Source organism: Gadus macrocephalus, chromosome 22, assembly GCF_031168955.1.
Source record: "Gadus macrocephalus chromosome 22, ASM3116895v1".
NCBI lineage: Eukaryota > Metazoa > Chordata > Actinopteri > Gadiformes > Gadidae > Gadus > Gadus macrocephalus.
Genome location: NC_082403.1, coordinates 11243167 through 11267333, shown reverse-complemented (window position 1 = coordinate 11267333; position 24167 = coordinate 11243167). Strand labels below are relative to the sequence as shown.

Below are 24167 nucleotides of genomic sequence, written 5' to 3'. Positions count from 1 at the left end.
TCTTCTCAAATACATGGTATTTGATTTAATTAAGTTAATCTTCTATACACTATTTTTTTTACGTCAGGTGAATAATTTAATTCTTGCTTCCAGTCTTTTGGAGACAGTCCTACATATTATTTTGCTAGACAGCTCATTGCTGTAATTTCAGTAATTTTGGTAATGAAATAAAAGTGCTTGTGCTATGTCATTAAACTTATTTGAGGAGTTTTAAGGCAACACAATTATAACCTTGATCATTCTTACATTAGTAGCCCTATAATAAATGGTCCTTACACTAATATTCAAGTATTTTTTTCTCTTTAGGTTGACTGGTATCTGCTCCAGGATCATAAACCCCATTGTTTAATTATTATAATTGAGTTATATTAACTTAGTTTTCAACCTGTTCAATCTGCAGTGACTACTTTACGCCAATGTTTTATGAATTCCCATCACAGAGATATTGGTCGTTGTTGAGTTTCATGCCAATATACTCTGCTCATAAGAATCACTAGTCTGCTCACCAAGGCTGTATTAAAACCACTAGATGAGTTGTTTGACATGTGATGGGAACATGTCAAATGTTCCCAGAATCGTCATGATGTCGTCATTCATAGTTGCGCCTCATACCAAGGTAAACGCTAGCTCCTCCTCTGTTGCTGTTTCATGGACTCAAGGCAGATTATCAGAATGGACCATGGACATATCATAAGGTGCGTTTCCATCCCCCTGATTTTATGCGAACTTTGAAGTATCGAATCAGTAAACGGTGATGGAAACACCATAATTCGCATCAAAATCCTCTAATTCGCAAAAAAGTTTATCCGCTCGCTTGAGGTGGTTTTTGAGAAATGCGAAAGAGAGTAAATTCGCAAAATGGGAGATGGAAACACACTTTTCGAAACAGCTGTGACTTAGCGAACTTTGAACACACAGGACTGACAGTTTTTCCGATTTCCGCATAACGACCGGCCATAGCAACCCTGCCGACATCAAGGTGTAACGTCATCACCCTATTGTGCTCTCCCATACGTAAGGCACTCGACGTCGTCCTCGTATTTCCCTTGCTACCGCTGTGTACATTATAATTTCTCTATTTCTTCGTCTACGGATGGAAGTTAAAATATATAGCCAATGATAACTTCACTGAAAGAACAGTTATGACTTGCCCAAGGAAAACCAATTGCTGCTGAATTACCCTCTCCATGTTTGTTGTTAATCTCTTCTCTATTGGCGGACTAACCGCTTTTTGATACATTTGTTGCAGCTTTTCTGCTTCTACCATTTATTACAGCCACGTATCGGCATACATCTTTTGCCTACAACGCCACCTCCAGGCAGAACTAGGATAGTTACCCGCTCCAATCACTTGATGGAAACGCACCTAATTCGAATTACTTTTTTGCGGACTTTCTAAAGATTTGCATCACCTTTTAGATGGAAACGCAGCTATTGAATGGACGCCGGATTCCAAAATGGCGAGCATTCATTCCTATGTAAACTGCTCAATGGCGAAGGGCAACCTCAAGGAGAGATATGCTTCCCCATCATGGGAGCCTAGCCACGCCCTTGTTCATGACATATGGGTTGCAGAAATATTCTTGTTTTTTAGTATTGTTAGCATTGTAGCATCATAAGCAAGAGGTCAGAGCGATCGCAGTCACATTGTTTACCGACCATGGAAGTATAAGTTAACTTCATAAATATGAAAGATGGCTCAATATAACACTTAATACCAACAACATAGTAAATGTATGTTGGCCTTGAAAACAATACATTTCAATGTTATTGCTTAAGAAACAGATTCCATCCAACTATTTACGAAAAATGAGATCAATAATTTATATACAAATAAATGGTTCCATCAGCAACGAGGTTGGAGTAGCCTACCCACATAAATATTGTAATAGGCCTACACCAACATTGTTAACTGTCATACATAGCTAAACAAGCAAATGAAAAATTAAACACTAACACAACTGAAACGTTTATTTGGCTATTAACAATATTATAAAAATGATACCATAATTCACCTTTCTTTGTCTTTGGATCTTTTGAATAAATGGATCCATAAATGGTGAATTGCAATGATCGCAAGCAGAGGAACGTGAGAGTCATTGAGCAGCAGCTGAACCAGTCTAAAAATCCCTTTTTCACTTAAACACTTTTAGTGATAAAAAGTCACCACGGTGCCTAAAAACCATCAACGTCATTCATGTTAAGTAAAAGGAAAAACCTCGGACACGAGAATTTAACGGAGCCGTGCACTAGGCCCTCTCGAATGCCGGGCCGAAACAACATTTGTTTCACTACGACTCCTTTCAGCTGCCCACCCCTCCTTCTCCAGCAAAAAATAATAGCATAAAACAGCTAATAAAACGCTTGAGGTGGCGTTTTGAGAAGAGAAAACTTAAAAGTTTATAGTACATGGCATAAAGATAATTATGAGCCTTTGATTGATATCCAGTCATTTTTTGCGGAGACACATTCCTGTTCCCCACTTGTATTGGAGTGAACGGAGATATCTACTTCTGAGCCCCTTGAATCGAGGGACCCGTCCACAGCCCGCTTAAACAGCTGCAATACCAGGCTTGGCCGCTGAGCACTGGTGGATTGCGGAAGTATGCACTGTTCCTGGGGGCTTGGGATGGACATGAACCTAGGACTCCCTCCGAAGTAATTGACCAGGGTACCAGGGAAAGAGAGAGAGAGAGAGAGAGAGAGAGAGAGACAGAGAGAATAACATACAATCAAACACACAATCACACCCACGCACGCACGCACCCACACGAACACACACAAAACAATTGTAAGAAGAGTAGAAGAAAATAAAAAACATGAAAATGTGCTTGCTGTTCCTAGACATGTGATCCACAGTTATACGGTTTAACTTGGCCTCAAAGTGTTACTGTGAAAGGCTTTTTCCAGATAAGGTAAATTGCCTTGTACCGTGCATGAGTATGATTTCCCCCCATCGCATGTCCCCTGCCACTCAGATTTCACGTTAGTAATGTTGTGAGATTGTTGAGATTCGACAGAAGAAAACGAATAGTGCAATTGCATCATCATCTGCGCAACATTTGTTGCTCCCGTGTGGAAAAATGAACTACTCCTAGAGTCTTCTAGTGGAGTCAATCTCCATCTCCAGTCCTACTCTTATTGATACTTTGGAGACAATGTCAAGAACCACCTTTTCGCTCACATTCCTTATCCTATACGTCTGTGCAGATTCGGGCCATCACTATGAAGCAGTCCCGTGTTTTGGTGCAGCAGCTTTCACCATGAACCGTACCCAGAGTACACATGAACCTGTAATTGAGACCACCTTTTCAACTAGACCGAGCCATATGAAAAGAAGCTCACACTAATCACAACAATACTCGACTTGATGTGTCTGTGACAGCCTTTGAAAAATAAAGCAATAATCATTTGGGCCAATGCAGAACGCAACAGGAGTGATGGAATGAATAACTGCGCCTCCTGTTGACATTTTGGATAGCGTCATTGTCTGGGTCCAGCCCGTGTTTGGGAACACTCAAACATGTCTGTTTGCACAACAGACGTTAAATGTGTTGGGTAACTCTTGTTAAGTGGTACTTTATTTTTCAAACGTTGTTTGCTTTACAAAAGTCGATGTATTGGTCAGATGTTACGGCAATGAGTCGGATGCATCCGTCTCTTATGTGCTAATTCTGAAACATGACCATTTCCATGCAGTTTGCCATTTAAACACACACACACACACACACACGCACACACAATCTACATGCACAGGTTGTTAATAGCTATAATCTAACTACATTGAGGTAGACCCAATCCTATGATGCTTTAAAGAGTTTTTGAAGGAGCATTTCTACAATGGTCTCAGCATATAAATTCCCTAGTATTAGTTTATTTAGCAGAGACCTTATTCAAAGCAGCTTTAAGTATATTAGTTTGGGTAAGGCTGTGGATCTAGGGGCTGAGAGACACCCTAAACACGACCCTATCCTGCCCCTGTTCTTTACTAAAGAGCCAAGTTCAATTCAATCTTTGTTTCCTTCTGTCGATTGTTTGGTTTCTGTTTCAAAAGGCAGGAAAAGTTCATCCCTGACTTGTACATGAACTTTTGCTATCTGACTGGCTCGCTGCGGCTGCACTTCCATGGGGGGACGCTGGCTTCTGAGCAAGAGGTCGGAGTGGAGCAATGCACCGACAACCCTCTCAGACGGGCGAGAACCCTCGGCTGTACCGCCAGCCACTGAGATTAATAAATGATAGACGGAAGGACGGAAAGAGAGACACGCAGACAGGCAAGCAGGCAGGCAGGCAGGCAGACAACTGACACTGACATAAAGGTACACACAAATCCAACAGCTTTACGTATGAAAAGATGGACAGAGATAGATTGATTTATGGATGTATGTATGTATAGATGGATAAATGTACGGATAGATGTATGGATGTTTAGATATATATTTATGGATAGATAAATAGATGAATATATACATGGATTGAGAGATAGATGGATAGATAGATAGATAGATAGATAGATAGATAGATGGATGGATAGATAGATAGATAGATAGATAGATGGATAGGGGTGTGTGTGTAGGAGTTCCAGTGCAGAGCGGATAAGTAGGCTAAACTTCCCATGCTGAAAATAGCTGTCTTTCCAATCACATGATAACCCAGCATACCCATGGGAGCCTGGTTACACACAGCCAAACCAACCCTGTTTAATCTACTCCTGTGATGCACACACAGAGTACATACTTCAATCCATGCAGCGCACATAAAACATGGGTACAAGCACACACACACACACACACACACACACACACACACACACACACACACACACACACACACACACACACACACACACACACACACACACTAAAACATCCGCTGCTATCTATTCCCTTTACAAGATAATAAATGCACCCTTTTCATTCTTGACATGGACTAGCATTACTGGTCTGCCATGTTTATTTTTAATCCAGCTCCTATCCTTCCATTATAATGGATACAATACCATCGATACAGATCCAGGTGTTCCACCAGAATATAATGCATCAATACATGGTAACACTTTACTATTAGGTTACATTAATTTACCAATATCTAACATTAGTCAATGCAGTCATACGCATTAACTAACAATTCATTAACAGAGAATCAACAGTTAACCCATGGTCTAGTAAGCATTAATGATGGTTAATAAATGTAGCCTTATTGTAAAAATGTTAGCCTCAATATTACATTGGCCATGTTTATTCTTCTATCCAATGAATATACTGAACCTCTGTAGAAAATGTTCCAAAGGCCCTTTGGGGAAACTGGACTGGGATATAGGAACTGGTCTGATCCCTGCTCGTTGTTCCTCTTGTCCGACGATTCTAATGAAATGCGCCTAGCACCAGCGGTCATCCATAAAGTCTTAGAAGCATGGGAGAGCACTGATATTGGATCTGCCCTCATCCACACATTGGCCTGCACCTCATGCATGTTGGGCGTTTGATCTCTCCGACTGAGAAACCGTGTCCTGATGTGTTCTTTGAATTTAAAAGCATAGAAGATAGCCCAACAACTCTGGTTTTCTATTCGGAAAGCCTCTGGCACAATGGAAATGCTTTTCATGTTTGCATCCGTCTCTCCACTGCTCTTTCCCCCTCTCTCTCTCCTCCTCCTCTCGCTCCATTTTTCACTCTCCTCTCAAGCGCTCTCCCTCCTTCTCTCTTTTTTTCCTCTATCCAATCTCTCCCCCCTCGCTCTCTTCCTTCACTTCCCCCTCCTCTCTCTATTCCCCTCTTTCCCTTTCCCTCTCTTTTTAGACCTCTCTCCATCTCTGTTTCCATCTCATGAGGTGGGTGTTTGTGTGTGTGTCGGTGTCAGTGTGTGCGTGTGTGTGTGCGTGTTTCCACTCCCTTCTGAAGAAATTGCCTTCAATGATGGCCTGTGGAAAATCACTGAAAGGAATGCTTTGACTCTCACCCTCTCTCTATCCATCTCGTTCTCTCTCACTCTATCTCAATCTCTCACTTCCTGTCTCACTATCTCCGTCTTTCTCTACCGCTTGTCTCTCTCTCTCTCTCTCTCTCTCTCTCTCTCTCTCTCTCTCTCTCTCTCTCTCTCTCCCCCTCATCTCTAAATCTGCTTGCAAGCATGTTGACGCACACACACATACTGACACACATACACACTCCCACTTAGAAATGAGTGTACCGCTCACTACTGGGTGTATTTTAGCGAACATGGCATGTCAGAAGACTGGCCAATGTGTTTGGTCCACTATGAATCATCGTGTTGGAATAAGAATTGAAAGGCCTCATCAGCCCAGGAGGTAAATGGAGCTAAATTGTGTGATCTTAAAAACATTAAAGCAACCACATGTAACTCATTTGAGATCAGGGCACCGTTAATTACTCAACACCTTTTTTTATTTTTGTTGACGATTCATCAGCTCAAAAGAAATACTTGAGGAAGGGGTCCAGAAGGGCAGTTTTGTGTAACATCATGTCCCGAATGTTATGTGACTATTTTTTTAATCTACATAACACACACTGAAATTGTACAAACATGGTTCCCTGGGCACTGGGCATTAATAGTTTATGTTTCCAAGAGGAACGATCAAGTCTTTCAAATACTGTTCTATTTATATGTTGTTTTTCTTTTTCTATGCGTGCCTGTTTCGGGCCTAGCCTTGGTGAATGAGTTGCCATGCAGGAATGTTGAGTGTTGAGAGGTATATGATACTGTATGATGCCATGGCACGCTTTCTTGAGATACTGTGAATTGATTCCATTTTGATCACAGTTAATAACATGTTATTTATCTTAAAAGAGAAATGGGGGGAGGGGCAAGGAGATAATATCCACAAAAAAAGTGGGGGTAAATCAAGCTTAGACACGGCATTCTGATTGTTCTTAAAAAGGACACTTCAATCATCAGCTGGATGGAGAAAGTTGGAAGAAATTCAGGAATATTCAACGTCCTGATTCAAATTCATCCACTCAACAAAGGGGTGTGTGTATGTTTGTGTGATTAAGGAGTATGTGTTGTGGAGATAACTAATAGGTTATAGGGAATACATTTATTTTTCCGCTTCTGTATCTCTGTGTTTAATTGTCGCTGGGCAGTTTTGTTTATTATTTCGCCTTCAGTGTATTAACACCTCAAGTGTGAAATTTGAGAACCTAATCGCCACCCACACTACATTATTAGGCTCACTAGATTACAGGCTCGCTGTCCCCTTCTCTCTCTCTCTCTCTCTCTCTCTCTCTCTCTCTCTCTCTGTCTTTATCTGTCTCTCACTCTTGCTCTCTCTCCCTCTTACTCTCTCTATCTCTCTCTCTCTCTCTCTCTGTCTTTATCTTACTCTCTATGTCTCTCTCTCTCTTTGTCTTTATCTTACTCTCTATCTCTCTCTCTCTCTCTCTCACACAAACTATGTCACTCTCTCTCTATCTCCCTCTTACTCTCTCTCACACTTTCTCTATCTCCCTCTTACTCTCTCTCACACTCTGTCGTTCTCTCGCTCTCGCTCTCTCTCGCTCTCTCCATCTTACTCTCTCTTTCTCACTCCTTCTCTCTCTCCTCTCTCTCTCCTCTCTCTCGCTCTCTTTCTCTCTCACACACATTGTCCTGCTCTTTCTCACACTGCCTCTCTGGCCTTGTTCGCGTCTGGCGTGTGTGTATCTAAATATATCCGGCTGTGGTGAGAGGCGGGACTGGGAAAAGGGAACTCCATGCTTTTACCATTGGCCATGTTTATACAAGGCTTATTAAAGGCCAAGATGAAGCACGATATAACTAGGCCATTGCAATCTCCAACACTTTAAGTCCATTTTAATTTCCTTATAATTACATTCATTATTATTGCGAATCGTCTATCCTGTGGGGCAAATAATAAGGTTCTAGTTTGTTTACTTGACCACAGCAATACATACTATTTTAATTTGTGCTGTTTCTATATTCTTAGTAACTTTGTTGACTGGCCTCTTGTGAGCAAAAACCTTTTTCACACTTTGAAAAAAATACACAAATTGCTCACACTTAAGAACCACATTTTTACATATCACTGGGCCATTCAAATAACACAAATAACAATGATTTACATGGTCATGTTTTATTTATTTTCCGCAACATCAACGGATGGCGGCTGACTGCCTATAACAAACTGTGGCAACTCCTGTGTCAAGTAGATAACGACCCCAAACAAGGTTGAATGCAAGACCAAAACCAATATATCAGAAAACATTAAAGGAGAGAGGTGGTGGAGGACTGAACCAAAACAGAACGTCTTCAGCCACCTGTTTACAGCTAGTCCTCTTGGAGTCGTAGGGACCTTTATGACCTGCCTTACACTTCAGACAAGCTCCCTGTTGAATCCAATAGTGTGTCCCTGCCAAACCCGAGGCTGCATTTACATGGCCAGAATCTGAGGACCTTATATCTCAGACTTTATTGTAGTTATTTAAATATATTGCAGAGATGGTTAAGTTTAAGTCTTAGGTTAGAGATGATTACGTTTAGGGTTAGTGTGTTTGTTAAGGTACTTGCTGATATAGTTAGGTTTTGACATGAGACTTGCTACGTGTTGTATTTCATAGCATTCAGGGTCCTGAGAAAACTAGGATCCTAAGACTGTGTCGTCGTCCCCCACCCCCAATATTTCAGCTGCTTCCCCCCCCTCCCCCCCCCCCCCACCAGCTCTGCATCAGCTGCCAAGCAAAACATGGACTGTTCTGTTCCATGCCCAAATATGGCCTTGTTCCTGAATGGCGCTGTCCAGGGTCCTGAACTTTACCTTCTGTGGAGACGCTTGATGACACTGGACACACATGCATGCCAGGGTTTGGTTTCCATGACAATAGATCATCACATGATGACTTAAGCGCTAGCAATGTGTTAGCAATGTGTTTTCCGTCATGTGTCTTGACTGATTCTTTGATGAGACGCTTTAATGGTATATGTATGTTTGTGTGTGTGTGTTTGTGTGTTTCTGTGTGTGTGTGTGTGTGTGTGTGTGTGTGTCTTTCTCTCTCCAGGACATGGGGCCTTCCAGTATGCCCTCAGTGCCACTCATGGTGGGCTGTGGGGTCTCCTGCACAGCCCTGATCATCCTGCTGCTCATCTACGCTGCCTTCTGGAGGTCAGGACACAGGCACACACACACATACACACACACATACACGCACGCACAAACACACACACACAACCACACACACGCAACCACACACACACACAAACACACACACACACACACACACACACACACACACACACACACACACGTACGTGGATAGAATGCCAGACGGAACACACACGTTTATGTGTATATTTATACACATGTATATTGGTGCATGGACGCAAACACACACACATAGACGCTTAGACACATGCACGCAGACATGCATATAGGCTCACAGACATGCTATAAGACAGGAAAAAGTACATTCCAAGACTATCTCCGGACGCACGCATGCCCACTCTCCCACACACACATGCAGAGTAAAGACAAAACACACACACACACACATACAATACTGACACACAGAGTACTTAGGCCTCTGTGATCCCTAAATACAATCAGCTAGAATGAATGGGCCTCTAAATTGCTGTTGTGCGCCATGCTATCAGTAGGTCCAGCGTGTCCAAATGACTGGTGTGGTGTTTGTGTGGGGTGCCGAGCAGGAGGAGGTGGGTGTGGGGGGAGAGGGGGGGGGGGGGGGGGGGGATGTAATGCGTAACAGATGGAGGGGATGGAGCTATTGACTCCAACCAAAAGCAAGCTACAGATGGCTCTATAGCTCTTTTTATTTACTAGTGGCTGTTCCTCTTCCCTCTCACGAAATCCATCTCTGTCTCTCCCTCCCTCTCTCTCTCACTGGTCTCTCCATCTCTATGCCTCTCTCTCTCTCTATATCTGTAGGTACATTCGCTCGGAGCGATCGATCATCTTGGTGAACTTCTGTCTCTCCATCCTGGCCTCCAACATGTTGATCCTGGTGGGACAATCACAGACACTGAGCAAGGTGAGTCCCAGTCTTCTGATACACACGGACACATGCATGCATGCACAAACACACGCACATGTGCATGGACATACACACACACATGCATAGACATATGCACACAAGCAGACACACACAAATAAACACAAGAGTGAGATACGCAGACTCAAGTTATAAGTAAGAGAGACAGGCCCACGTTTACTCAAGGAACACACACACAAACAAATACACACAAACAATCCACACACACAAACATCCACACACACACACGCACACAAACGCACAGATACAGTGAAACACATACTCAAAAGCACCGAAAAATACAAACTCCCCCATAAACACACAACGGATCGTCATTCAGACAAAACAAAGTCAAAAACATGTTTACAGACGCAAGCGCGCACACATACATAATCATATTTGCACCCATTATGATTGGATAACTTGTTAGCATAATCTGTGCTATAACAAGAATGTTCTTGAACAGAGTCCAAAGCCATCGCCATTAAAATTGTTTCAAGGTTGAAACAAATCTGCAACGAAGCACAAACAGAACTTTTTTTCCACACTGTTCTATAGGGTTGTACATCCTGTGCTGTGTGATAGTATATTACAGCATCTGACACTGCATTAAGGGAGTGGTCACACACACTCACACACAAGCACACACACACACACACACACACACACACATATACACACACACATACTCGCACAAGAAGCCTTTTGGTTTCTCTGCCTTGGAGAACATTGTAGTGGTTTTAATGTATGCTAATGAATACTGCATGCAGTATTCATTCCTTGCGGTTTGTTATCCGGTTTTAAAGTGCATTGTTACACCGTGCTCTTTCTACATCTTAAAATGCATAGCTAATTGTACAATGGGGAGGTACTTCATGTTAGTACATGAGAATAAAACGTCCCTTGCAGCCATAGATTGTACACAATACAACAGTAGGTATCAGCAACAGGTACAGCGAACAGGTAGTATACCTGTGCATGTGTTTCATTTGGAAACTACTAACAGCCAAGCAGTGCACCAAACTCACACTAACTCAAATGGTGTGAGCAGACCAGAGCTGGCTATAATCACACAGAGTTCCAGCAACTACACAGCAGTTACATTTAACTCTGTTTATATTCAGTGACATGCAGCATAGCAGTATCATATAGATGGGCTAATTTCCCATCCTCTATTTATCCTCTCGCTCTCTCTGGCGTTCTCTGTCCTGACTCTTCTCTCACTGCCAAGTGGACTCTCTCTCTATTTCTCTCTCTCTCTCTCTCTCTCTCTCTCTCTCTCTCTCTCTCTCTTTCTCTCTTTCTCTCTTTCTCTCGCTCTAACTCTCTCTCTCGCTCTCTCTCTGTCTCTGCAACAAGTCGACATTCCGCAGTATAGCGCAGTACTAATGAGATCTTTAATTTCAGCACTGTGACCTTTATACTCACATCCCTTTATTAACTAAACTCTCTCTCCGTCTATTTCTCTCTCTCTCACTCTCTCTTGCTCTCTCTCTCTCTCTCTCTCTCTCTCTCTCTCTATTGTTCCTCAATCTCACTCACCCAAGGGTCTGTGCACTGTGACGGCGGCCTTCCTGCATTTCTTCTTCCTGGCGTCGTTCTGCTGGGTACTGACCGAGGCGTGGCAGTCTTACCTCGCCGTCATCGGCAAGATGAGGTCGCGCCTGATCCGCAAGCGTTTCCTGTGCCTCGGCTGGGGTAGGTGCACATGAACATGCACATGCACACGCACACACACGCACACACACGCGCACGCACGCACGCACGCACGCACGCACGCACGCACGCACGCACGCACGCACGCACGCACGCACACACACACACACACACACACACACACACACACACACACACACACACACACACACACACACACACACACACACACACTTACACACACACACACATACGGTTTCTGTTCTTTAGTCCACAAATCATACTTTCACTTTCCCTTGGCCTCATTTGTTTCGCCCAATTGCGTTAATGGAGGCGAGGAACTGTTAAACATTGTCTGATAAGGTATCAAATCAATGCTGTGCAGACTTGCCACTCTAACGAAACCGCTTTGGCTCTTCCAGTGTTTGGTTCCTCTGGCCTCCCCAGAAGCTCTGCAATAGCAAAGTAGGACTGCTGGATCCCAGATTATCAGTCTCTCAACATCACTACTTTATCTTTCCTCCTTTATTGGTGACGTGACCCTGAATGGTGTCACACCATTCTCTTCCTGTCAAACCACAAGTATCCCTGTGTCCTGTCCTTTTCGATCTCCCATCCGCCAGACTGAAGGAGAAAACGCATGGCTTTGTGAATTTTATAAATGCTACCACGATTACATCTCCATATTGGCAAGATCTCAAGGAGATATCCAATGGGATTGCACACACAAACACATATTGATCCATCCTGCCTATTTGATCCGGTCTTTGATGCCCTCCACTGATACAGAGGCAAGGGTACAGAATGTATTGAATGTTTAACAACCGCAAGACAATGAGATGGATGGAGATAGGTGGAGATAAAAAAAGAGGGAGAGAGAGCCTGAGAAAGAAACAACGACAGAGGGAGAGAGGGGACATTTTTCCGAACACATTTTTTACTTGATGTGTGGCACATAAATACATCACAAAAAGAATGAGGCAGTGAAGTGCTATCCTGGGGAGATTCTGGGGTTTGTACACTCTGACAGGTCAACCGTAAAGTGTCCAGTCTATTTGTGATTTCTCTAATCAGCAAACTCCATCTGAAGGTGAACCGCCCTGGGGGGAGGCGGGGGGGGGGGGGGGGGGGGGGGTCGGTCAATATGAACACAGGGTCCAGTGACCGCTCACCCATGATTGTTTTTGCTCGCTCTCCTCCATATTGACCCTATCGCAGCAAAGTGAAGATCAAAGTCACCATGAAACGATGCGTTCTGTCCAACCGCCACCTGTATCAATGGGCGGCTGAATGAAACGCATATTGTTTGGGTATTACTTTGTTCTACACCCAATTAAGATGTGTGATATTGGGAGTCTACGATGGTGATGATATCATGACCAAGTTTCACCTCCAAACTGTGAAAAAACCTGAATGGAAAAAAATTGAATTATTCTATGGAAATTGTAATTTATTACAATTTGCCCATCATATTACATTCTAGGGATGGCCTCAGATCTTTGAGAATTATGTAACAGCGGGACATACCATTGGGAAGATAGGGGAGCTAAATGAAATGATACCAGATAATTGCTTGGCTTCTAGAAGGAAAAGCCCATAAATTATACAATGTTTGTTTTGTGGCGGTTTGACTTAGTCTTTTGTCTGCAATTGGCTGTGTTATGTTTTGTTTTGAATAAATGTCCTTATTGTTTGCTTAATAACCCCTTTGTGTAATGGCAGCTGCACTATGCAATCATTTCCTGTTGGGAAACGTGTAAGAGGCGTAGAAAATCAGCATTTTTGCATAGGGAACCATTGGTTTAAGTGCGTAGATGCATCACACGCGCTAAAGCAGCGCCAACGCACCTACGCGCAGAGTAAAAAATAATTAACTTTTTACGCTCCTACGCGTGACGCTTAGCCGCGATAGCCAATCAGCGTTGAGCTTGACCCGACGTGACTGGCAGAGAGACGGAGGCTGCACAGAAGCAGAAAGAAGATGGACGACCAAGTCATCGTTTCAGTGTGTGCTCGTCCTATTCTGTACGACACTACGTTTCCTGGACTCCCACAACAAATACAGCACAGCGCTGGTGGTGATCTCAGCCATGTTTGTGGAGAAAAAGAAAAATAGCGGGGGAAAAATGAGTTTTGGGCGGGCTCATCTTGCTGCGTAGGCGCGTTTAACCATTTTTGTGACACACAATGATCAAGTGGCAGGTTAGGCGCGTTACGCGCGTAACGCGTTTGGGGTGGTCGTACCTTTAGGCTTGAAGGATTCACAATAACTTTGTTTGGCAGCATTGTGAAACCATTGAAGATGATCCCAAAAAGTAAAACGCAAACTGTGTCAACAATAGCTGTCACTTGGTACCATTCGTACTGGTGAGAGATATTCTGCCTGCTGGTTCTTGTTATTACATTCTTTGCGGTTTGTCTATAAATCCTATACGCCTGAGCCTATCATTCACATGTATTTTACATCTTTAATGAGTCAAACCCCTCTACGGTCATCTTATCGATGCAGGAATTTGTCATGATGGGATGCGAGTACCGTGCGTAATCACACAGAACGGAGCTCTCCATTTCCACGGTGACTGGCAACTGTTTGATTTCGTAAAATGTATTACTATAATTACGATATATAATACTAGCTTATGTTATGTAACGGTAAATAAGGCTCCTATTTGCATATATTTTATAACAAATTGAATGCAGATGCTGCCATAATCCGTCGCGCATTTAGCGGAGGCGCCTATAGACGTCTGTGGGGAAACCCTGATAGGCCCGTTGGTTATTTTCAAGCCCTTGAACCATACAGGGTCACAAAATAGGAGGAAGCATCGGGCCGCACGCATTAGAAATGCATCATGTGTGTTTCGATGATCAGTTAACGTTGGGGTTGGCCTGACGAATAGGAATCAAACTATGCAAAACCTTTATCGGATACGCCCCTATTATATTCACATTTACATTTTGGGGGATTTTGCTGATGCTTTTATCCAATGCAACCATTCATCTTGCTCAGGGACACCTCGACAGTCAGCTAGGAGGAGCCGGGGATTGAACTAGCAACCTTCCGTTTACCAGTCAACCCGCTCTACCTCCTACCTGAGCTCCTGCCAACCCTTATTACAGTCGGATGTGCTCTGAATTTGCAGCACCTGATGTATAAGATGTTGCTGATTTTCATCAGAAACGCCTCATATCTAAAGTCTTTGATTGCGCACTTTTGAACTCCTCCCTATCTCTGTAATCATCGGTAATTACCCGTACCGGTGGCAGACGTACTCTTTCTGTTCCCAGCCATGTAGAGGGCATTGCGATGTGCCACTGGGTCAGGTGAAGGCGTACCATCTTTTCATTAAAGCTCAGCGCGTTGTCAGGTTTGAGGTGATCAACAATAATGAAGAGAGCTTCCTTTCCTGTAACGATACACGCCACGAGAAGCCACCGGCCACCGCACTACCGGTGTTGTCCTGGTGAGCATTGATGAGCTGCTTACTCTCCAAATCCTCCATTTCTGTCTCGGTAAGTATTTACGACTGAGCTACACTGCTCAGACCAAACGCTCATCTAGTTCTTCCCCCGGATTCCTTTGGAATCCCCAAAAAACCCTCCTATAAAGTCAATATAATTTATCACATGTAAGAAAGGGGTTGCGCCATTTTGCATTAAAAAATGCAATAAAAACGGAGTGTGGTTTCTCCTGGTGAGGCAGAGGTGCAGCTGTGGCGCGTGTCAGACGGCGGGCGGAGGATCCATTCGTGGAAGATGTGTTCGCTGGGTGCTAACCCCAGGCTGGCAGCTTTATAGACGCAGACGTCAGTCTTTAATCACCAGAGCATTAGCCCTGATCAAACTGTGCTGAAATCCACGAAGACGGTACAGAGCGTGGTTAAAAACACATTGCGCACTCTTTTATTATTCCAGAGGTAAAGCTTATACTGCATAGTTCTCATAGCCCCCCCCCTTCACTCCCCCATTGCTCTGCTTCAATGATGCTCTCTCTGGCCCCGGTCCCGGCTCTGATGCGACCTTTGACCTGTTAAAGAACAGCCCGGTTCCACCGTTTTGGTGAATAAACATTAATAAAGCAGGAGAGTGGGCCCAAAAGCTCTCGCCTCCGCGTCGGGGTCCTGCCCTTCACGGTTTCCACCGTGGAAGGTACATTAGCCTCTAATCCAGGAGGAAATAGAAAAGCCACCAATGTGGTGAAAATGTCCCCGGAACAAAGACAGAATTGGCGCACCATCCTGAACAAGGTCTGATTGGTCTGCCTCATCTGGATTTACTTGCCACATCAAATTCAAATGATTAAAAAAAGAAAGTAAATGAAAACGTCTGAAAGAAATAAAAATGCTTGTCAGTTCATTGCTTACATTTTTGAAGAACAATCGCGCTGACGGTTCAAACTAAACTGAAATACAACAACAAACACGATTGAATAACTTTAACAAAAGGAATGCATGGATACGGACATCAATGACTTCAAGCGCACGACAGCACACTTTCAAGAGATACACTTCAGACGCACACCACAAACACTTTGAGAGAGAGAGAGAGAGAAAGAGAGAAAGAGAGAGAGAGAGAGAGAGAGAGAGAGAGAGAGAGAGAGAGAGAGAGAGAGAGAGCGCAAGCACATAATGTATTGAATGAACTCATACACTTACAGAAGCCACGATGCTGTCCTGGAAGCAGCCTGAAGCTGGATGGCTGGTTTAGGGGGGGTTGAGGGGGGGGATCAAACAGCTTATTCCTACCATATCCCTATTGCAATTTTCTTTCCCAAATTCTCTGATTGATATCAGTTGCCATAGCAACTGCCGAAATGGGTGTGTTCTACGAAGAGAGAAGTACAGACTTCTGTGTGTGTGTGTGTGTGTGTGTGTGTGTGTGTGTGTGTGTGTGTGTGTTTAATTGAAACTTCCTACCCATGGGTGAAATGGGCTTTGCCTTTGCCCCCCCCGCCGTCTTATTATTTAATGTTAATATGACATTTTTTTTCTAATTGCATTTCATTTGTGGCCATAATCACAGTTTTGTTAATTGCATGCATATTTCAGAGCCAAGCTAGTTACGAACACACCCTCCCCCCCCTTTTGTTGGCACGTCCTCCACTGCACTCACTCACACTCTCTCACACCTAATGAAACGCATAAAGCAAACACGCAAACAGCCATCACACCGGCGCCGCACAAACGCAAACCGCTCGCGCACACACACACGAAAGAGCCCAATTACCGTAATTAACTCTGTGTTGACCTACGCACCTAGTCTCCCGCCGCATAATATCGATGTTATTCTCATTCTTCAACCTGTGCTCTTCTGTTCTCTCTCCCTTTCTCTCTCTCTCTCTCTCTCTCTCTCTCTCTTGCTCTCACTTTTGCTCTCTGTCTATCTCTTACTCTCGCTTTTGCTCTCGCTCTCTTTTACCTTCGCTTTTGCTCTCCCTGTCTCTCCCTGTCTCTCTCCCCCTCTCTCTCTCTCTCTCTCTCTCTCTCTCTCTCTCTCTCTCTCTCTCTCTCTCTCTGTCTCTTGCAGGTCTCCCGGCCCTAGTAGTAGCAGTGTCGGTAGGCTTCACCAGAGCGAGAGGTTACGGCACAGCCAGCTAGTGAGTATAACTCTCTGCATCCCACGCTCGTTCACAGCAAGCTTTAAACTGAATCTCTGTTGACATTCTGATATTTTTCTGTTCTCTGAAGATTCGTTTTTTTTTTTTTTAAAGTTACCCGTGTGTGTAATTTAAGTTATGCAGTACGGTTCACAACACTGGTTTCACAAAAGAGCCAAAAAAGAAGGAAAATAGCCCGGAAAAAACATTTATAAACTGGCAAAGGGGTTGGTAGTTTGGCGTTTGTTGCAGTCCTCGAGCATCCAAGACTATTGAGGATCCGAGTGGTTCAGCCACTTGGCTGAAAATATTGTATTTTGTATGCTCAAACCTTTTCTGAAACATCTAAATATGAATACAATATTTATTTCCTCCACTCTACATTGCCATATCCGGCAATAGAATAATACCCTACCGAATCACTGAAAAAAAAGTACAGTGTTTTCAGAAAGTGTTCTAAAGTTACGTTAATCTGATAATACACTATTATCTTCATCACTCTTTCACAAGCAGGAGCCAACCTTTAATCAAATAAATCTATTCAACTGGTTTACATTTTTGACATATTTCATATTTTTTTCCGTCCATAACAAAAACAGAATTCTGTTATTTTCGTCCCCTTTACTTAAAAAAAATCACAAGTAAACATGTTGCTTGAATGCTTGTTTGTTCGCTCAAGTGCAGTATTTTGAACCTCCAAGACTGAAAATCACAACTAGAGAGGGTAAAATCTAGGTTTTACAAGACAAGCAATCAACTAATGCATTGGTTCTGATCCATGGCGTAAATATCTCCTGTGTGTGTGGTTGTGTGTGTGTTTTCAGTTGCTGGCTCTCCTTAGAGGGTGGTCTTCTCTATGCCTTTGTGGGACCAGCTGCTGTCATTGTACTGGTAAGTCTCTTTTCAATGTTCAGCCTCCCTGTCAGTTAAAGAATAATATAATTGTTTGTGAATTTTAATTTTAATAATTCAGCAGTTTTCCGTCGCCTAAAGCCAAATGCGGAATCAAATGAACTGCACATAAAGATGAGTAAACAATGACAAATTATGATAGAGCAACAAGCACTCAATATGTTACAGTATTGAAACAGATCACATGTTATTTCATATTTTCAATGTAAATGATGTTTACACATTGATAACTAGTTTTATGCTTGTGCGATGCTTGTTGGATTTATTTTAGAATGTAGCTGCAGGCATGTGTTTTTTGTGCATGTAAATCAACCTATCGTCAACCCTCCTATAGGGCACGGTAGTTTTCAATGTGTATCTTTTGGTATGCATAGCAATAAGACCACTTTCAACAGTTTTACAGACAAAAACAGAACAATAATGGTAGTTGCTGGGACCAGTTAAGGGCTACTGGGTTCACTAGTGGATCACACTGGTCCGCATTGCTCCTTTGCCTAATGATGTGTACTGTTAATCAAAAAGAAATACACTGTCATCCATCCTGTTTTCTCATTTCTCTTCTTCCCTCGCTGACCTTCGTGATGACAAAACATTTGTTTAGTGACTTGGTCAACTTTTTAAACCCCCCCTTGTCCTCTCTGTGAATGCCACCTTTTAAATCATGAAAGAAAATAACATTCCCCTCATTAAATGGATGCATGTTCCATGGGCCAAATATTAACTTTAATCAATATTCCTCCCCCTTCTAAGGTTGGGGAGGAATATTGACTTATGAGACTTGTTCAGAACTAATGAAGTTTGAAGAACCACTTGTGGTGTGGGTGTGGGTGTGTGTGTGTGTGTGTGTGTGTGTGTGTGTGTGTGTGTGTGTGTGTGTGTGTGTGTGTGTGTGTGTGTGTGTGTGTGTGTGTGTGTGTGTGTGTGTGTGTAAAGAGTTCTAAAAAGCCTGTGTGTATGTGTGTAGTGTACCCACCCCTACTTCATTCACACATATTGAAAAAAATAAAAAGAAACGTAGGTAATGAGGAGAGGACGTCACAGACCTTCCCTTAGGACCCTCGTCTAATTACTGAGTTTGGCCAAAAGCTGAACAGAGGCTGTCTGACTCAGAGAGAGAGGGAGAGAGAGAGAGAGAGAGAGAGAGAGAGAGAGAGAGAGAGAGAAAGCTTGACATGACTGACAGAGTGTCGATATGCTCAGTGGGAAAGCAGACGAATAGATCCAGTGTCGGTGCTGTAGCCAACGCAGAGGAAAAAAGGGTTTCAGGCTATAAGGGATCCCAAGCAATCCAGTGAAAATGGATAGGAAGACGAGTCTCCTCAGTGTAGAATGAATAGCCAATGTAATGCATAGTAAGAGGCTGGCGTCAGGGGAAGAGACTGTTATTGAAAGGTAGGAGAATAGACCAACAGAACATCTTTGACGCGTTGGCGTGGGGCTTAACACACCAAGATTGAGATCGAGATTTAGAGTACCAGTATATATGAATTATACGTGTAAAGGAGTATGAGTACAGAAAAATTGAATATTTTCTATCTGACAACAAATAACAGCAGCTCTCGGGTGGGATGGATTTCTGAGCGCTCAGAGGCAACAGGCTTTGGCACAGGTGTGTGTGTGTGTGTGTGTGTGTGTGTGTGTGTGTGTGTGTGTGTGTGTGTGTGTGTGTGTGTGTGTGTGTGTGTGTGTGTGTGTTTAATGGAATATGTAGCACTGGCTAACTGCGGACAAACTCTACTCTAACGCGAGCTCAGAGACTGAGCCTTGGCTTCATGTATGTTAAATGTAGCCTGTTGTCTGTAATACCATTGATGGAAAAACATCTTACTCTCTCCCTCTCTTTCTGTTTCTCTCTGTCTATGTCTCGGGTGGTCTCTGGCTCGCTCTTTGTGTCCACCTTCTCTTCTCTCTCTCTCTCTCTCTCTCTCTCTCTCTCCCTCTCCCTCTCCCTCTCTCTCTTTCAGGTGAATATGCTGATTGGAATTGTGGTGTTCAATAAGCTCATGTCTCGGGACGGCATCTCGGACAAGTCTAAAAAGCAGCGGGCGGGGTGAGTTCATCTCCGTTCACTCGCAGTGCAAAACACCGTCCAAAGCAGAGTGTGAGAGATTGCCTCAGAAAGACAGAAAACCTACAGAAAAAAAACGTCTCTGTGAAATGAGCCAAATTACTTTCGAGAGGTCTCAAGAGACAGAGAGCGAGGGAGACGCGGCCACGGCCCCTGCATAGAAACATCCACCACAGATTAGGCTGATACCTGCTTTTTTGGCAGGTGAAAAGTGTGCAATTTTGGCAAGAAAATCGTCGGACATCTGTCTCATTTAGCTGCCGGATGAATCCGAAGAGTTCGCTATGTCCCTCCTTAAGCAAACCGCTATGTCCCGCCCGCATATGTTTACCAGTTGATTATGTACATTCTCAGTGGCTCAGGGGCAGCTGCCCCGACGTAGGCTAATGTAATGGTTCTGTTAAATGTTGAAGATCCTTCAAATCAGAGACAGAAGGCGTGCTGATTGCATGTCGGTTAAACAGGAAGATTGTGTTTCATGATTGATTGTACACAATCAATGTGCAGATACAAGCAAACACACATTCGCACTACTGTTGGCATTGAGCAGAGAGAAGTTTGATATTGGAGAGAGTTGAAGTGGGAACACCCTCTGAAGTTTGCATAGAGGAGTTTTAATCAAAAGGTGTGTGTGCGTTTTGTGAGTGCGTGTGCGAACATACATAGATAGCACACAAAGGATGTGCTATCTTTAATAAATTCATGGGTGGTTAGAGAGTGAACAATCACCGCAATCTCATTGACAAAATCCCATTGTTAAATTTCCACGTGCGTTTGCTTTAATCTTTTATCTTTGGTCCCATTTTATCCAGGTTCTGCTAACTAATTCAAAAACCGAGGTTGTGCTTCAGCTAAATGTGTTGATGAGGGAGACTCTATTATCATGTGTTAGCCAGTAATGCAATTTAGTTCATTCATTACATGTAAAGGAGTAAATTGGCAAAGAATCTGAGATTCGCATCTCATACACAACCCAGTCCCACAATCTTATCTTGACAACATGGAGTTTGATGGTGGTGGACTAACACTTATCACTATCTTTATCCTCAGCGTATGGTCCACTTTTGACCAGAGCACAAGGCATGAACACGGAAAACACACACACACACACACACACACACACACACACACACACACACACACACACAGTAACTCACACACACACAGTAACTCACACACACACACACAAACCGCCCATATGTAAGACACAGGAGCCGTGGTCCCAGTTTTACTAACAGGACAGAAAATCATTAGCATAATGTATTTCCTTATGAAGCCATGGGGACATGTTCGGCGTAGTGGCAATGAGCTGTGATGGGACGCTAATGTAGCGTAGCATGTGCATAGCCCCCCAACATTCTCCACTGGGGCGGTATCTACAGATCCACACAGAGACACTTTTCTCTTGACCACCCTTGGAGGAGTTTAAGAATGAATAGGTCTCTTAACACTAACATTAACCTATGTTTACGAGTCTTTGCATATATGTATCTCGCTAAAACAACAACAGAACATCTGCTAAACATGTTTACCGAATATAATTATTTAAAATATCGTTTAAATGTGCACTGGAAATTATTTGATGTGAGAAAAACAATGATATTGTTCAGAATTAGATCCATCCACCAGTTTTTGACTAATTACAATGTATACTCTAATTAGATTTATTTTAATATTTTTCACCTGATAACATACTGAGCTCACAGTTATTATGTAAAGTGTCATAAATGGCTATTTAACTTTAAAATGTTCATTCAACTAAACAATAATGACTCTTAATTATAACTTCACACAGACTCCCATGAATATATGTTTAAACGCGTCAAGATAATTTCAAACTGAAAATGCTGTGAGAAAAGCTGAATACAATGATCATTATCATGATAATGTTTTAAATTTCAATATGCTCTCAATTTTCACCCTTACCAGAGGCACTCTAAGTGAGTGCCTTCGATTGTAGTGACCATAAATTAAAAACATGCCTTTGCATGTTATTTAACGGACTCTCTCAATAACGGTCAGGGATAATAACTTTTTGGGTTTTATTGTAGGGATGATTGTCATTTCTTCTTGGAAACACTAATGCTCAATGATTCCCCCAAAATGTTGTTTTCAATTATAATCATATGCTCTGCAAACCATCGGTTAACCCTTTGATTTTCACAGAGACTGCTGATGATGATGTTGACAACGGTGATGACAATGATGGTGACAACGATAATGATAAATGATACAAAATATTATCATTCCTAGTATTAATAATATTAGGCCTTTCAAAGCAAAGCCTCACTCCGAGACAGTGGTGAAAACCACTGAGAACATGAACGCAAACAGACGTTCTCACACGCACACAAACACACCCGGAGCCTACCACAGGGGAAGGGGGATGGATCAGCTCCCGTCTGTTTCTCTGTAGTCCATTAAATCCTCATTACCTCAACATACTGTAACATTGCTCAACAGTGTCCATCGCTCACTCTCTACTTAATCAACCGTGGGCGTAGCAGTTCACTGTGAACTTACCTGTTTCTTATTGTTTGCTGTTGGTCCGCTCAGTTTTTAATTTGGCTTTCTTTTTGCTTTCTTTGTCCCTTTTATTTATTTTGTCTTTGTCTTGTGCCCTCCCTTTCCCTTCCGCTGACTTCTTCTTCTCCTCCATTTGTCCCTGACTTCATGTTCACATGTTCTGAACCCTGGAACTCTGTCTGCTCCCCCACTCACATCTGTGTCTGTGTGCTTGTGTGTGTTTGTTGATGTGTGTGTGTGTGTGTGTGTGTGTGTGTGTGTGTGTGTGTGTGTGTGTGTGTGTGTGTGTGTGTGTGTGTGTGTGTGTGTGTGTGTGTGTGTGTGTGTGTGTGTTTGTGTGTGTCTGCGTGTGAGTGTGTGTAAATGTGTATGTCTGTTTTAATGTTTGGGCACCTGTGTTTTCGGTGGAATATGTGTGACTGCAAATGCATGTGGCTGTGATTGTATTTTCCTGTGTGTGTGTGTGTGTGTGTGTGTGTGTGTGTGTGTGTGTGTGTGTGTGTGTGTGTGTGTGTGTGTGTGTGTGTGTGTGTGTGTGTGTGTGTGTGTGTGTGTGTGTGTGTGTGTGTGTGTTTGTGGGTGTGTGCGTGTCCCAAAGTGTCCCGGTGGAGGCACGTAACCGGCTGCTGCTGAAATGCTCCAAGTGTGGCGTGATCTCAAGCACCGCCATGTCCAGCTCCACCGCCAGCGGCGCCATGTTAGTCTCTCTACCATGCTCCATTCTCTGTCACATTCACACTCTCACTCTACCTACACTCCCTCTCTTCTTCTTCTCTATCTCTCAATGTATCTCTCACAGTCTCTCTGCCCCGATAACTTTCTCTCCTCTCTCTATCCTTCTCTCTCTCTCTCATTGCATTTATGTCTCACTCTCGCTCTCGCTCGCGCTCTCTCTCTCTCTCTCTCTCTCTCTCTCTCTCTCTCTCTCTCTCTCTCTCTCTCTCTCTCTCTCATTGCATATATGTCACTCTATTGTGAACCTTATGGTAAGAAAGGAGAGGGTATCCTCTTCCTTCTTACCTCTTTCTGTTCTTCTCATTCTTGTTCTTATCAACCCACTCTCTGTCTCATTCTCACTGTCCGGATTGGATGACTCAGGATGACGGACATTAAAACTAACCAATGACAAAGCAACATCAACTACCACAACAACAACAAAGAAAAACAAAAATGCCCAAAACCCATTAACAAAATGGAAATTAATCTTTACCTGGTGCTCGATGCTAATGTCCTACGTATTCAAAGAGAATACAGGTGTGAATTGCTAATCATAATGAATGCACCCTCCATGAGCTGATGAACTCACCAAGTGCGATAAGACACAGGCTCACGTACGCCCTGGCCATCTATAATGTATAATAATGTTTACATTAAAAACCATTACGATGGGCCGGTAATTATCTTAATG

At 43.1% G+C, this 24167-nt stretch overlaps 1 protein-coding gene across 1 annotated transcript in view; it reads left to right on the top strand.

Moving 5' to 3' along the window:
- Positions 1-24167, top strand: part of adgrb2 (adhesion G protein-coupled receptor B2) — a 177774-nt gene that overhangs the window by 119476 nt on the left and 34131 nt on the right. Inside the window, 7 exon segments of the mRNA XM_060043059.1 lie at positions 9015-9118; positions 9899-10001; positions 11549-11699; positions 17184-17253; positions 18078-18144; positions 20130-20215; positions 23358-23456. Coding sequence (XP_059899042.1) covers positions 9015-9118; positions 9899-10001; positions 11549-11699; positions 17184-17253; positions 18078-18144; positions 20130-20215; positions 23358-23456 — 680 coding nt within the window.